This window comes from Magallana gigas, chromosome 8 (genome assembly GCF_963853765.1).
Source record: "Magallana gigas chromosome 8, xbMagGiga1.1, whole genome shotgun sequence".
Classification (NCBI taxonomy): Eukaryota; Metazoa; Mollusca; class Bivalvia; order Ostreida; family Ostreidae; genus Magallana; species Magallana gigas.
In genome coordinates this window covers 9,621,627-9,637,102 of record NC_088860.1, presented here as the reverse complement: position 1 = coordinate 9,637,102, position 15,476 = coordinate 9,621,627, and the positions used below count along the sequence as shown (strand labels likewise).

Here is a 15,476-nt window from a genome sequence, read left to right as displayed (position 1 = left end):
AATTTTTGTCCATTTACCTTAAATATAAAACAAAATGAATCAGGAAAAATTGCTGATCCAAAGCCAATTGGAAGCTGATTCAATGGATAATTATATGATAATGGGGAAAACTACATGGACAGTCTTATGGGTACTCGTGTCTCTTTTTACAATCGATTTGCAAATTATGTAAAACGCATGTTTATAATTGATTGTTTGGTATCAACAGAAAGAATATTTATGAAAGAAAACAGGTCTTTATCACAAAATATTTCAATCTTTGAAGTAGCGACCTTGACAGTAGTTCTTATGACATCACCGCTTTAGTATATGACGGGTCACTTTCTAGTTTTTCAAATTAGAGGTTAAATACATAAAAAATCTGACAAAAATAATATTTTAATATTGATGCGATATAACTCAAACTGAAAAAGGTTGAAAATGCATGAATTAGGTCGATATGTTTTGTGAAATAATCTTTACAGTTTTGAAGCATATAAGGTTGCCGATTTATCATCATACAGTTTGTCTATTTCTCCGATTATTCAAGCCACAACATAAATGAAAAATATTAAACAGCGTTTTCACTAGACACATCTCCTCCATTTTTGTCAGCAAAAGCAATAATTAAATATTAACGTATGATATTTTCTAATCAAACTTTTAGCGTGTACATGTACCTCCTATAGGCAGTCAGTTAAACAAAGGTGCTACATATTCAACATGTTTGCAATAATCTTTCTTATTTAAAAAAAATAATGAAATTGTTCATGACCAAATTGATGTTTGAAATCAAATTCATGAATATGGATGGTAATGATTATGTAAATGTGCTTTTATGCAAGTTATATTGTAACATAAAATAAATGTAAATATAAATTGCGAGTAGATATGTTTTATTTATTTTATTGTCAATTGCCCTAAGGCTTGCAGGTATTGGGATATAGACTATAGCAATTAAGCAATTATCTCACCTGGTCAAATTCCCGTTTCGCACACGTTTTTTCAATACCTAATTTTGAAATGTGTGCAAAACGGGAACAAACCGTTATTAAGAGTTTTTAATCATTTAAACAATTTACTCCAATTAGTTTGCACTTCAATAAGAAATGTGTCAACAACACACTATGCCCCCCGGATAATCTAAGTATCAAAACAATCTATTGTTATATGAAGTGCTAAACACCCCAATCCCCTTCCCTTCGCTATGTCACAATAGAATTGGAGACAGACATGCACCTTTAAAAGCAAAATGAATGCACTGTCCATCCATTATGAAAATCAATATCACTTAATTCCAATATTATAACCTATTTGAAAATAATCTTACTTATTTTCTCTCTCTTTCTCCCTGTCTCTGTGTGTGTGTCTCTCTCTCTCTCTCTTTCTCTCTCTCTCTTGTATATTAATTACACTGTACATTAGTTTGGACTGATAGAAAATACAAGATTTATGTATTTAATTTATTATTGCACTTAATATATCCTAAGATAAAGATCGTCAAACAGTATTTTCCAGTCCAAGCATTGACTGCTCCTGCAAAACATTTAATTAACTTCGATCATTAAGTGCAACAGCAATCTTTTGTCTTAAAGTGTCCTCCGTAAAAAGAAATACGATTAAAATATATTAAGAAATTAGCTGGGAAAAATCATCTGTTTATAAATTAATAAAATTAAGTGTCCAAAATTATAAAGATTTGTGTAATCTGGGAATATATCTATATTTAGCTTTTAAAAACCGCAACATTATTTCATAAATTGTTTTTGTTACGTATGTTATCCTGTGTCTCTATTTCATATCTGATATTGTATCATGCTAAATGTCTATAAATACCATTTTACTTATGTAATATGTTGTTCATATTGCCACAGTATGATTATATATTGAGCAAATAAAGAATGACTCTTGTTTATTCATTGAATTTGAACCTGACACTGAGCATGAAGCTGTAGATATGTTAGAGTATATTTATAACATTTGCAAAAACTCTTTATTAGCTTTACTTAAAAAAAAAAGTAGTGGTAATGGTAATGCATTACTTTACTCATGTAAAGGTAATGTAATGCATTACTTCAAGAAAATCAAGTAATGGTAATGGTAATTTAATGCCCAAATTCATGAAGTAATGATAATGTAATGCATTACTTTACAATGTAATTTGCCCCAAGCCTGGTATCAACACAGCAAATCATGAAATTTAATGGCAATTGAATTATAGTAAAATTAAGTTGCTTTAGTTATAACAAAGTGCCACAGATAGGCAATGGTGCTTTGTTACAAGCATAGTTTGTTATATCAGCCAAGTTTCAATTTGATTAAAATCAGATCCTCGATGCTCCCATATATATGATTTAGCGACATAAGATATGTTGCTACATAGCAACATGTCATATAAACGGGAGCATTGAGCATCTGATTTAAATCAGATTGAGCCAAGTTTACAACATATAATATAGTCATGGAGAATGAAAACAACTTTGATGTAAGTGTCAATTCATCATAAGTGTGTTTTACTGTATACACATTTACAGTATTATGGTATTTTTTTGAAGGAGATGAAACAGCTAGTCAAAGTAAGCGCTCCAGACGAGCTCTTTTGCCTGAGCCAGAAGAACCGAGACAGGACACACACCTGGAAATTCCAGCTGTTCCCGAGATGATGGACCTATTGCCCCCACAAGCTGATGTCTCCACCCGTGAAGATAGGATGTCCCCTGAAAAACCAAGGGCAGATATTAGTGTAGGAGTGAGTGATATATTCAATGCAGGATTTTCTAATGGTTGCTTGTATTATAGTACATTTTTAATTCTTTTTTTAAATTTAGGCTGTTATTGGCAGGATTAATACAGATGTAACTTTCTTAAATCTCTACAAATGACAATGAATGAATGAAATTTGAAGTGGATTGATATTTGCTTTTTGATCAAAGTTCATTGTAACTTTATATGCAGTAAATGAAATTTTCCATTCATTGACAATTAATATTTAGCACTCGTCAAAAATTGAATTACACATTTATTGATTTTTATACTTTGTGTTATAATTTTAAAAACCCACATATAATGCCCTATAATTTGAAATACATCCCATATGTGTCATTAAATTTCAAAAATAAGGTTGCTGTATTATGACTTGTGAAGAAATTTACTGTCTGTTTACATTGTAAGCAAATTAATCTTTCTGTAGCATGAGCTCTCTTCTATGGAAATCCCAAGAGATGCCTCAGTGTCAATGGAGCGAAGTCTCCTTCAAGAAGACATAACTCCTGTCCAGCTCCAATTGTCAGCCAGAAGCAAAGATGATTCTTTCTCTGACAGATCATCTTCTAGGTATAATATTTCTAACAAAAATCTGACATAAAAAAAAAGTAACATTACCTGTTCTTCTACCATAATTTCAAGAGTTTGGTAAAGCACATATTAAATGGGTTTTTTTGCCATATCGTGAAAAAGTTGTGTGTTAAGATTGCTATATTCAGAGCAGCTACTGCTTTTTCATTGTTTGTAGCCTCATGTGGATTTATTTATTTTCAGTCGAAGGAAGAGAAGCAGGTCGCGGGGATCTATTGAGGAGGAGGTGCTGGCCCCGCCCTCGGAGCCCTCTGTATCGGACACTCTCTCCCGGATAAACCTGAATCTGTCGGTGGTCCCTGAGGAGCCGGAAATTCCTATGATGGAGACACCTGTGCCAGTTTTCTCCAAGGTCTCACATGCAGAGAGTAGATTGATCAGGTAGTTTGACTGACACATAGCCATTTCATTACAGAGAATTTTATAGCTTATTATTCATGCATTTTTATTTAATGAAAATTTGTTTGCATACAATGTTTTATTTTAGATAAAATACACATATGTAGAGTAGACTCCCACAGAAATTTCCTCTGAAGTTCTGTGCATAGATTGTCATAACATGGCAGAGTACTTGATAAATGCTTCTTGTTATGCAAGTATGTTTTTGAAAATCTCAGGATATACTTTTTACTGCCTTATCAACCCGTACACAAGTAAAGGGGAATGTCACAGAATTGAATTCTTTTCAAAGCTTTTTAAATGCATGCATGTATTGTATTATTAATATATCAATTTGGATGTTTTTACAGGCTTATCAACTCTTACACAAGTGAAGTAGACTACACTACATTTGAGGAGATCTGTCCTCCACATTTATATGACAGGAAACAAGCAGCCTCCTTGTTCAACGCCTTGTTACGTAAGTATCCTAGAGAGTTACATAAGTATCCTAGAGAGTTACATAAGTATCCTAGAGAGTTACATGAGTATCCTAGAGAGTTACACGAGTATCCTAGAGTTACGTGGGTATCCTAAAAGTTATGCAAGTACCCTAGAGAGAGTTACATAAGTATCCTAGAGAGTTATCCAAGTATCCTAGAGAGTTAAGTTGGTATCCTAGAGAGTTATGCAAGTACCCTAGAGAGAGTTACATAAGTATCCTAGAGAGTTGCGTAGGTATCCTCGAGAGTTACGCAAGTTCCCTAGAGAGAGTTACATATGTATCCTAGAGCTATGTGAGGATCCTAGAGAGTTACATAGAACCATTTTAACAAGGCTTTGGAGTTTCAGTAGGATGTCATATCTATTTCTTGCATAAAAACAAGTTAAAAAATATACTGGTTTCAAGCAAAATGTACACTGACTGCGTAGTTTCCACTCATAAGTCAGACAAATCCTGTTAATTTCAAAGAGCCATGGCTGAATCCCAGCGATGAAATAGACATACCTACATCATATTGCCGATTGACACAACTACCCAAAGTCCAAGCTCTTGTTAAAATGGTTCTAAGTACCCTAGAGAGTTACATGGGTATCTTTGAGAGTTACATGACCTAGAGATAAGTTTCATAGATGTAACAACTTCGTGTCTGCAAATCTAATCTTCTTGATTAAAAAATGTCATACTTATCCACTGTTTTTTGGGTTTTTTTATATATATAAATGGAAATAGCCAGGTGTATCATGCATAGCAAAATCCTATAATTATGAAAAGCAATAATCTGATATCTGACATTCAAGGAAGTTTTATTTGTTATGCATTCAAAATCACCAAAGGGCATTTACCCTATTTGTTTTTATGTAAACATGTTTTTATCATTTTTTTTAATTGTGTCAAAACATTTGATACTTGCATGAAATTTAGATTCAATTGTAACGGATTTACCAGATACTTTCTTTACTTTTGATTTAATACTCTTATTCAGATTCATGTGCCAAAGGATGTGTATATGTTGAACAACGGAATCCCTATAAAGAAATCCTCATACAAAGAGGGCATGCATTCTGAAACAGAGACTTTTTTCAAATGACTGAGAGAGCATGAAGTGGCAGTTTATTTTGAACATGGTAGTTTATTCACATGTATTTAACAGAGAGGACATGTGACTTATAAAAGTCAATGCTTTAATGTACAACAAGAAGATGAGTGCATGAGTTCTAGACCCAGACATTCTTTAATCTAGTTGTGTTTCGGTTTGAGCAGCTAGTATAATATGATATCATGTGCAGGTTAATTAATTTTTTCCCCAATGTTAGATTTCCAAAGAGTTGTTATGTTGTATTAATGTTATTCCCAGTTGGATATTGCTATCTGATATTGTTGTTCATTGTTAGTAATAATTAAGGATGAGGATTCTGGTTAATAGTTTTAATGGTGTTACATATGGAATAGTGTACTGATTTGTTGTTATAACTTGTTATTATGGTTGATTCCAAAATTGTTTTAAATTATGATGTACATGTATCTTCTTTTTTTTTTGTTGCTTTTATTTATTTATTTATTATTTTATTGAATTCTTGATCATCTTTAACCCATAAATCTGATTGATACCAATTTGTATGTTACTGTGGTTTCATTAATATTCAGTGGTATCAATTTTTGTGGATAAAGTGGACCCTATAAATACAAGATGTGAATTAAAGTTTCTAAGTTTTAAGACAGTTGATCATGTTTACATTTATATATTAGACATTGATAGTTCATAGATTTTGATGCATTGTAATCTGACTATATTCATAATTCAGATCATTTGATCTGCTTACATGGATCATATTTCAGGGATTTGAAGAAACCTGATACTACGAAAGTCAAGTCTGAATGTTCACCCATGTACTGGCAATTTCAAAATATTTATCTACTATGCCTTGGGTTACAAATGGCCAATGCTAAGTAAAATTATGAAATCAATCCAGTGTTTTCATTAAAGAAATCGCAATAAGGTCAATCTGGATTTGGAGAGAGTTTCCATAGACTGTCAGTGCACGAAGGTCTCTTTATTTCACAACCTCTTTGTTGGAGAGAAATCAACCTGTCATTGTACCTAAACCATAATCAATATTTGTTTACTTTTGTTTAATTTTCTCTCATTGCATAGCAAAATAAGTACTTTTGTAGAATTTTACTGCACATGAAAAAGCTGTCAGATCATGATCTTCTATTGGCTTACTTTAGATTCTTGTTAATCTAAGATAGCAGATAAATGGACCTTTTATTATAGTTTAATTAAGTGTGATGTGATTAACTTATTACATTTACCACACATGTTCTTCTTGTTCAAATTTGTTGATATAATTCCTTTGTTGAAAAAATAAAGTTGATTGTTGATTTTCCTAAATATTTTTTCATTGAAAACTCTGTGACTCACCTGGAATCACCTGACTAAAGGTATAAGGTATATTTTATGATTACCTGCTGGTTGTAAGTGATATTTTTGGCCATAAATTAATATTTGGTGAAGAACAAATTCAAATAGTTTAGCTGTAAAATTATAAAAAAAATTCCCTACATCTACAGAGGTCTTCTTCGTAAGGAGGTAAATATAGCCTAAAAATGGCCAGACCACCAGTCCTCTTAACGGCTGAGGAGAGAAGAAATATTTTCCCTGTGTATGTTCCCTCATCGTTCTGATGCTACACACTTACCTGGCCGAGTAGTTAAAGAGAAGTTGCTAATGCCTTGCGGATAAAAACCTTGAAAAAATATCTAATGATGAACATAAAGGTAGCGTCTGAAATCAATATACAGAAACAAACAGGTTTGATAGTACATAGTCAATCCTCAGTATGAGCTTGCGATTTTCTCGAACTTACCTTGAGGCTTTGAAATTAACAACGACCACGCCTGTTTTATGCATCTCTAGAGGAATAATTTCTACCTTAAATGAAATAATATTTATGAAATTGCTTTTGTTGACAAAAAACAATGTTTAAGGCTCTGAAATACGCAGGGATCGCTATACCCTCTATCACTTCGATTTCACCGATAATTTCCCGATTTTATACTTCAGCTATACTCATGCCCCAAAAAACGGGGCCAACTTGATGATAATTCAATTTTTTTATATGTAAATTTGAGCTAAGAGTAAACAAGGGGAAGGGGGCTCATAATGTTACGTGCTCTTATTATTTCAAACACGGACTATAGAATATACAATGTGTGACGCTGCTAGACGTATTTTATCTATGTTGAGGTAATGTACAATTCTTTGATTGATTCTTCGTTCAATCATTGACACTGCGTTCCAACAGTGAGACCCCATGGTGGGTGCAAAGTTCTAGGGTGGACCTTTCACAAATCTTTTTACGAAGAACTTTAGTACTACAATTTGTAATTTTACAATGCATGCATTTTTATAAACTGTTTATCTTTAAATTTTTTAAATCCATGCCCCTATTCCACCCTCAGTTCATAATTTCAGGTGAGCTATATAGACCATAGGCTTGATATTTTTACTAGCATTAAATTGTATAAGTTCTCGTCATCCAAGACAGAGGAGCGTGGTAAAATACAGCCGTCCTATTCCATTCTGATATGCCTTTACAAATTACACACACCTTCACCAAAACGATTTTACGGCTTATTATGAAAATAATTTTGTGATACTAGTACACGGTTTGGATGGCATCCGATGTCGCTTGCTGTGAGTATTTACAGTACAAACCCTACCTCCTCATCCCAACCAACCCGTAAAAACACGTCTTTTGATTATACAAACTGACATTTCTGGTTTACATGGAATTTCATTTTCTTTCACTTACAGTTGAAAACGATGCATTTTTGGGGGGTCGTTTAGAACCACAAGATTGGGTAAAATCTGGTTGAATATCCTATGTATACAGACACATGATCACTACTACACGTTACAGACTTAATGAGTAACGTAGCTTCATAAAACCCATTAGAAAACGAAATTATTCATTTTCGATCTTGCGTTGTCTCATTTTTCGCACATCTTTCAAATTATCAGTTTCCGTCAAAGGAATTAAATTTTAATGTTTCATAGTAGGTTTTAACATAGCCATCTAACGAACACGAAATTGAATGTTAATGGGAATAATAGAGACATTCAAATCCGTTTTAGTAACAGGGTTTGATATTTATCTTCAATTGTATTGACGAAAGCCTAACCCTTTAAAAAAAACGCATTGGAGCTTTTTCTGTACGACAATGAAATGCAAAAGGTTGGTAATATGTTTCCTCTGATTCTGTAACCTAATTGATGAAATTTAATAGAAATTGCAATACCGATGATAATATAAACATTATATTATGCACTAAATTACACAGTTAATTGATTTTTCTCGTAATAAAAATGGCAATCACCCTTTCTTTTAATACATAAGACGGGTTTTATTATGTAGTTAGTATATTTTTTTCCATTACGATAACGGATTAAATATATTGTCATGTACTTGTGGCACGATGTAACGTGTTAACTAATGCCTTTTTATAGTAGAGTATCAATATTGATCCAATTACACGTGCATCATTTGTCACGTGTATTGTACCGGGATAATGGATACTTAGTAAGTCTGGTGACTATTATAAACGTTCTTATTAAGCACAAGAGCTTTAATCATTATTAATTGTGTAATTGATTTTAGATTTTAGACCATGATACTGTTAAACGATGACATTACTGTCTTGTAGTTGAAATACGGTTAAATAAAACAGAATTGTTATTTCTTACGACGCAGTTCTGTACAACAATCCATTAGATTTGCAATTACAAAATGGTGTACTTTGAATGCACCAAATCAATGCAGAAATCATGCAGAGCTTCACAAATATAAAAAATAGAAGTCCATTCTGTTGACGCGGTTTGCGTTTGCTTTTTTACTGATTTGAGTATAATTTAATGCAATATGAGCTGTGCTATTTAGAACTTTATTTTGCTGCAAAAACCTGCTGGTATGATAAGTCTGCATATAGCTTAAACTTTTATGATAAATAAGACTTGAAAAAAACATTATTTTTGTCAGAAGAAAGATTTCTCTTCAAAGGAATATATAGCAGATCAATTTTTGTACAGGACGACAATAATTCAATTTTGCTCCATTTAAGGCTTCTCAACGGCTTTTCCCAAAAATATATGGCAAACAGAAATTTAATATATATTTTTGTCATTTTAGTAGAAAATAACATTTTCGTAAAAAAAAAAATTCAACATGAAAATTGCAGCTCATATTGCTTTAAACGCTATTGCTATCGATCATTGGAGATACAAACAGTTTATTACTGACAATCACAGCATAAGGCAACTCCCTTTTTGTTGTTTTGAATGGAGCCCCAATGGAGATCAAATTTTACGTAAAAGTATTTATCTTTAAAAATCTTTAGCATTTTTCAAAATTTTCTTCTCAAAAACTTCAGGTATAGTGTAGATTCAAGTTTGTTCAAATTATAATCCCCGAAGGTAAGGTAGGCACTTAATTGGGGTCAAATTTTTACCAAGGAATGTATAGTAAAAATTGCAAAAAATCTTCTTCTCAAATACCAATAGGCCAGACAAGCTGTAACTTGTGCGGAGGCATCCTCAGATTGTACAGTTTTAAGTTTATTCATATTATGATCCCAGGGGTAAGGGTTTAAGAATAAAAAAGAAAATTCCTCGAAAATCTTTTTGAAAATCAAATTGCCAGAAATCTGTAACTTGTGTAGAGGCATCCTTAGGTAGCGCTAATACTAGTTGGTTAAAATCATTCTCCCCGAGGGTAGAATGGGGGTGTAATGGACAATGGGCAGGGATGGTGTTAGTGAATTTTAACATAAATTTGATTTATCTCAAAAACTCAAATGTTATAATAAATGTATAATTATATTGTATTATATGCAAGCATCTTTGTTGATTCTCAATTGTTAGACTGTAGCTTCTGGACAATTTTGGGGCCACACAAGGGGTTCAAAGTTTGATGTAGGTTTATATTTATATGAATAGTTGATCTTTTTTTATCTACTACATCTTGATCTTCTTTCAGAACTGCAATACTCAATATGTAATATAAGTATGAAATCATTCAGTTACGAAAGAGGCTAAGTGTTAAGCATGAGATTCTTGAATAATCTGTTCATGCAGAATCTGTTTTACTACAGTGTTCAGATATTTTGTATATGACTCCATTAAATCGATTTTATCACGGCTGTCGTTACTCAGGTAAGCGATGTGGCTCATGGGCCTCTTGTTTATTTTTATCTTTGTTATTTTAATTATCAGTCAAACACCAAAAGTACGAGTTCTCAATTGATTCTGAGACTCCAGCCCCTTCGTTATGATAAAAATCTCAACTATTACCTTACTCAATTTGAAAAAAAAAAAAAAAAAAAAAAAAAAAAAAAAATATATATATATATATATATATATATATATATATATAGATATATATATATATATATATAGATATATATATATATATATATATATAGATATATATATATATATATATATATATATATATATATATATATATATATATATATATATATATATATATATATATATATTGTCATAGAATTTGATAAATTATTTGATATACATGTATTTACTAACACATATGATACATGTAAATATTTTCTTTGAATTTGTTTTCCGGGTTTTTTTTCATGGAATATTTTTTCTTTTTTACTTCCAAACGCCAGCTGTGAATCGTGATTTTTAGTTTGTAAGTCACTACCGGTACACGGATTTGTCGACATCCTTAACCTTTCTCAGAACACTCGAAGTTCAATGGCCGGTTGGAGGAAGTAGAGGATTGAAAATAATTTTACCGATGAGTTTCAAGCAGAACTTACAGCTGATGTATGTGACAGTTTTAGATAATCAAAGATGGCGGCGATGGGAACCTTGTGTATTATATGTTCGAAAGTATAATGCATATATACCGATATATTTTTAATATGAGAAAAAAAACCATAACGTCAGGTGCCTATAAGAAATCGTTATAAATTACATTAACATCACATGATCAAAAAATCTTTTGCGCCGCGTCTTAATACACAGTCTGCACTACATAAATAAAAAAAAAAAACGTGTCAAACGGCGTTAAATAGTTCAACTGTTGCGACGGTGAGGCACACCCGGGATTTGAATTATTATACCAACTGAAGAAAATAAGAGGAAAAACGTCAACATTTTTATTCGTATCAATGTAAAAAAAAAAGAAAGAAAAGGATCATTCTTTGAATTTCATTGGGACATAAATACAGGTAGGTTCGTGACCAACCTGTCAAGTTGTAAACTTTTAATTTTGCAGTTGGGTGGTGGTAAATATAAAATTTACGATGATATTACTGTAGCAGTATATACAAAATTTGCAACAAGACAACTGTGGCAGTAAATACAAAGTTTACTTTACAACAAGACAACTGTGGCAGTAAAAACAAAATTTACAACAAGACAACTGTGGCATTGTAAATACAAAATTTACTTTACAACAAAACAACTGTGGCAGTAAATACAAAATTTACAACAAGACAACTGTGGCAGTAAATACAAAATTTACTTTACAACAAGACAACTGTGGCAGTAAATACAAAATTTACAACAAGACAACTGTGGCAGTAAATACAAAATTTCTTTACAAAAATGCAACTGTGATTTACAACATGACACTTTTTGAGGCGTTACGTGTTTTTATTACTGGACCAATCCGTATTCGTATCTACATGATAATGATGGCATAGCTACCGTGATTTTATAATTATTCGTGGGTATCAATTTTGGTGGATTCAATGACAATCACAGTTTCAAGGATACATAAACTGTGGCCAATAATCCTATCAATACAAAATGTTACTAGAAACTGCACTTCAATGATTGAATATATATTTCTGTGGATCAAAGTAACAACGAAATCCACAAAAATTGGTATTAGTTAAACGAATATTGATGAAAAAATAGTATCACAAAACACACATAATTAGCGCTGCCTATATCGTCCATCCTCTTAATTTTCCTTCCAGTTGCCTTTGGATTTGCTGAGATGGACAGGAGATTTCTTTCATATGAAGTTTTCTTTCTCAATTAGATACTTTGATGAAGCATATACGGCTTTTCACAGGATGAAGCTCTGCCAATGTGAACTGAAAGGTCTGTAAAGGTGACGAATGGGATACATTTTGTAGCTATGCCATTCAGTCACTTTTCAGTTTCCTTTCATTCAGATTGGCAGAGATTCATCCTTTGTATTAGATATATAATAAAAACAATTTTCTAATTCATGTTGAGAAAGAGATCGAGACATGTAATTGTATAATAAGAAATAAAACTTCATGCAATGTTAAGTGAAACACGATAGTAACTATCGTACAATGTTCATTTTGAGGACATATTTATACGCACCCTTTCACATCCATCAATTGACAAGATATCTTGATAATTATAACCCTTTGTGTTGCTTGCATGCCTAACGGTTTACAAAGTGTGACTAATATAAACAAACCGTTGTACATGCTTTGTCAGTCTCCTTGTCGATCACACTCACCGTCAACTAAGCACTGATGTTTTTAACATAGGTGTATTGATTTTATCTTGCAGCATCATTTAAAAGGGCGATGTCGCACGTTTCTACCCGTCTTCTTCAGATCAGGCTTTGAGAATAACATGTACAGAACGTCTTCAATGAATTTATCGGGACCCAGCCTCGCCAATGCCTCGAGCACGCTGTCTTGGTATTTCTATGCAGAGACGGGCATTCTCGGGCTCGGAAGCTTGGTAGGAATCATCGGTAACGCACTGGTCATCAAAACGGCCTGCAGAGTAGAAACCAAATTCGCCCGCCAAATCATGACCTTGTTTTTCACCCTCGCCATAAGTGACGGTATTATCTCCGGGGTTAAGATACCTCTGCTCATCTCGCTCAAATTCAAGACTCCGAGAGACGTCCTTTTGACTCTGCGATACATATTTTTTGGATTAAACGCCATTTCTCAAATAACCCTTTGGAAACACTTTTTTGTTGGGTTTCAACGGTTTATGATTATGTATAGTTTTCCGTATTATCGAAAATACTTCACGTTTTCGACTACGGTTGCCATTGTTGTGTCTTTATGGTTAGTTCTGTGGATGTTGAATATTGTCCTACCAGTTTTGGCAGGTTTGAATGTAACCTTTACTAATATTTACTTTCGGCATTATTTTGACCGTTCTACACTTGAGATTGCATTATATGAAATTATTACTCTCGGGATTATAAGTATACTTCCGGTATGTTGTACAGTATTTTGTCATATTTGGATTGTTTTCAAAATTGTGAAATCTGGTCTCACTCATTTAGAAAACATCGAAGATAGTGCTACTTTTATTAGAATCAATATAACGTCTGTATTACGAACTATGTTGCTGCTTGTTTGCGTTTCGCCATTTTTGATCACTAAAATAATTGATCCAATTCACAAATCCGTCTCGATAACTGGTTTTCTTTGGACGGAGTACTTTTTCTGCGCTCATTCAGTTCTTAGTCCATTTCTAACACTTTGTGACTCAGATTTTAAAGATTCGTCCTCTTTCAAGAAGTCCACACAAAATCGATTAAGATCCGCCGGAAGTCTGCGAAGGAGTCGGAAGTTTGCTGCCAGTATTATCACGTCCGGGGATATGAAGACGGTCAAACATACGGAATGACCGAGACTGCGGACAAAGTCCCGGGAGGGCGCTGAATGCACTGAGTTGGGCTTTGAGTCTTTGAAAAAATATTCCTATCCGAGTTCACGTTCATGTAAAATGCATGAATACGGTCGGCATGGAAAGCTTGGCATGTGTATGTTCCTTAAATCAAAGATAAAATCAAAACTCCATGGTGGACTCTTCTTAAATATATCTTATTATGTATCGTCAATATACTATTGTGCCGTGTTTTTATACTTATGTACGTATGTATTTTGATCGGCGCCTTCATGAAGCAGCCACCCTGTTTACCGACCAGATTGTCATGATGAAACATTCATCATTTATTCATGTAAACGTTGGCATTAGGACCGTTCATCTGTTTATGGGGTTTTTTTGTGAATATCTCATATCTTTGATATCATAACAGTTTTTGGAACATGTAAAATTGGTTTATGTCGTTAAATGAATATGTGAAAATAAATTATGAGGCTTGATTTACTTTTTGTTCTCTTTCTCTAGCATTACAGATACAAAGGATAGAGATAACTACATGTATCAATTAAGTTTAAGTTTGATAGTTTAAATCCACTATATGGATAGTTTACACATGGGGGATATAAGGTTCACTTGAAAAACTAATTTGATTTTTAATGCCAGCAGTAAAAATGTAAAACTAAATTCTAGTCTGGTGCCTTTCTATCTAACTTGACCGATGCTTACTTTATTGTTCTAAGGTGGCAGGGGACAGTTTTTTTGATACAATTCATTGTAGCCAAGGGATGCATGTCTTCGGAACTCTGTAACTAGAATTTCCTCGGTTCCCATTCAACACAAATACCTTTAATTCACTCTTTATAAGGCCAATCACCAATTTCTGAAGAAAATTACTAATCAAAACCTATAAAATCCTCTACATACTGGTTTTTATGAGATTTTGACCCTTTCATATTTTGCTAATTTTTCATGATTTTTCAGCTTTTTAGACCACCCCAGCTAATTCCCTGCAGAGGGTTGACCTTCCGTACCGCGTGCATGTTGCACTATCACATGTCAGAAACTTACCGGTGTATAGTTTACAATGTCCCATCCACCTACTTTTCGTGTTATTTTACCTCCCGTCTGTAGCTTGCAATTTCACTGTGTAAAGTCAGCACAACAGTCATAGCCGCAGGTTTCGCATTTTACTTCTGATTCTCATGTACCTAACATAAGGGGCCTACATATTGCATATCAATTTCAACAAGAGACACCCCTCTAACTAATGATAATCATTTAAAATCATTTCATGAATTTTAGCAACACTCATAAGCCTTCAAGTACAGCAACTCCACTTGCGTCGGAAGCAAATATTGAAAGTGGGGGGGCTAGACTAATCCTTAGTAATATTGAGAAAAAAGTAATTCCCAAAATCATGGAAATCCTAATCCGTGGGGGGGGGGGGGGGGGGGGGGGGGGGGAGTATACCTATACTTCCAATTGAAAAAAAAACTTACTTATCCTAATTTTTTTTCTCCAAAATCAGGAAATTCCTACTGAATCCAACTTCTCAATCTTTCAAGGTAAATTTAGGAACAATAATCTTTCCTGCGAGAAACAGTG

General features: G+C 33.2%; 1 protein-coding gene and 1 long non-coding RNA gene across 3 annotated transcripts in view; both read left to right on the top strand.

Annotated features, from left to right (window-relative positions):
• The window catches only part of LOC105324514 (meiotic recombination protein REC8 homolog), a 31,165-nt gene extending 24,563 nt beyond the window's left edge, over positions 1–6,602 (top strand). Inside the window, exons 12-16 of one of the 2 annotated variants that reach the window (XM_066068134.1) lie at positions 2,535–2,722; positions 3,170–3,312; positions 3,517–3,714; positions 4,083–4,192; positions 5,199–6,602. In XM_066068134.1, coding sequence (XP_065924206.1) covers positions 2,535–2,722; positions 3,170–3,312; positions 3,517–3,714; positions 4,083–4,192; positions 5,199–5,281 — 722 coding nt within the window. In that variant the 3' untranslated portion in view covers positions 5,282–6,602. Of the gene's footprint in view, positions 1–2,534; positions 2,729–3,169; positions 3,313–3,516; positions 3,715–4,082; positions 4,193–5,198 lie in introns of both variants that reach the window. The other variant, XM_034473335.2, reaches the window with a different exon arrangement.
• Positions 6,603–8,316: 1,714 nt separating this feature from the next.
• LOC136270513 (uncharacterized) lies at positions 8,317–14,371 on the top strand. Its single transcript, XR_010708262.1, has 2 exons — positions 8,317–8,454; positions 12,807–14,371. It is a non-coding gene; the product is annotated as an uncharacterized lncRNA (long non-coding RNA).
• The last annotated feature ends 1,105 nt before the right edge of the window (positions 14,372–15,476 follow it).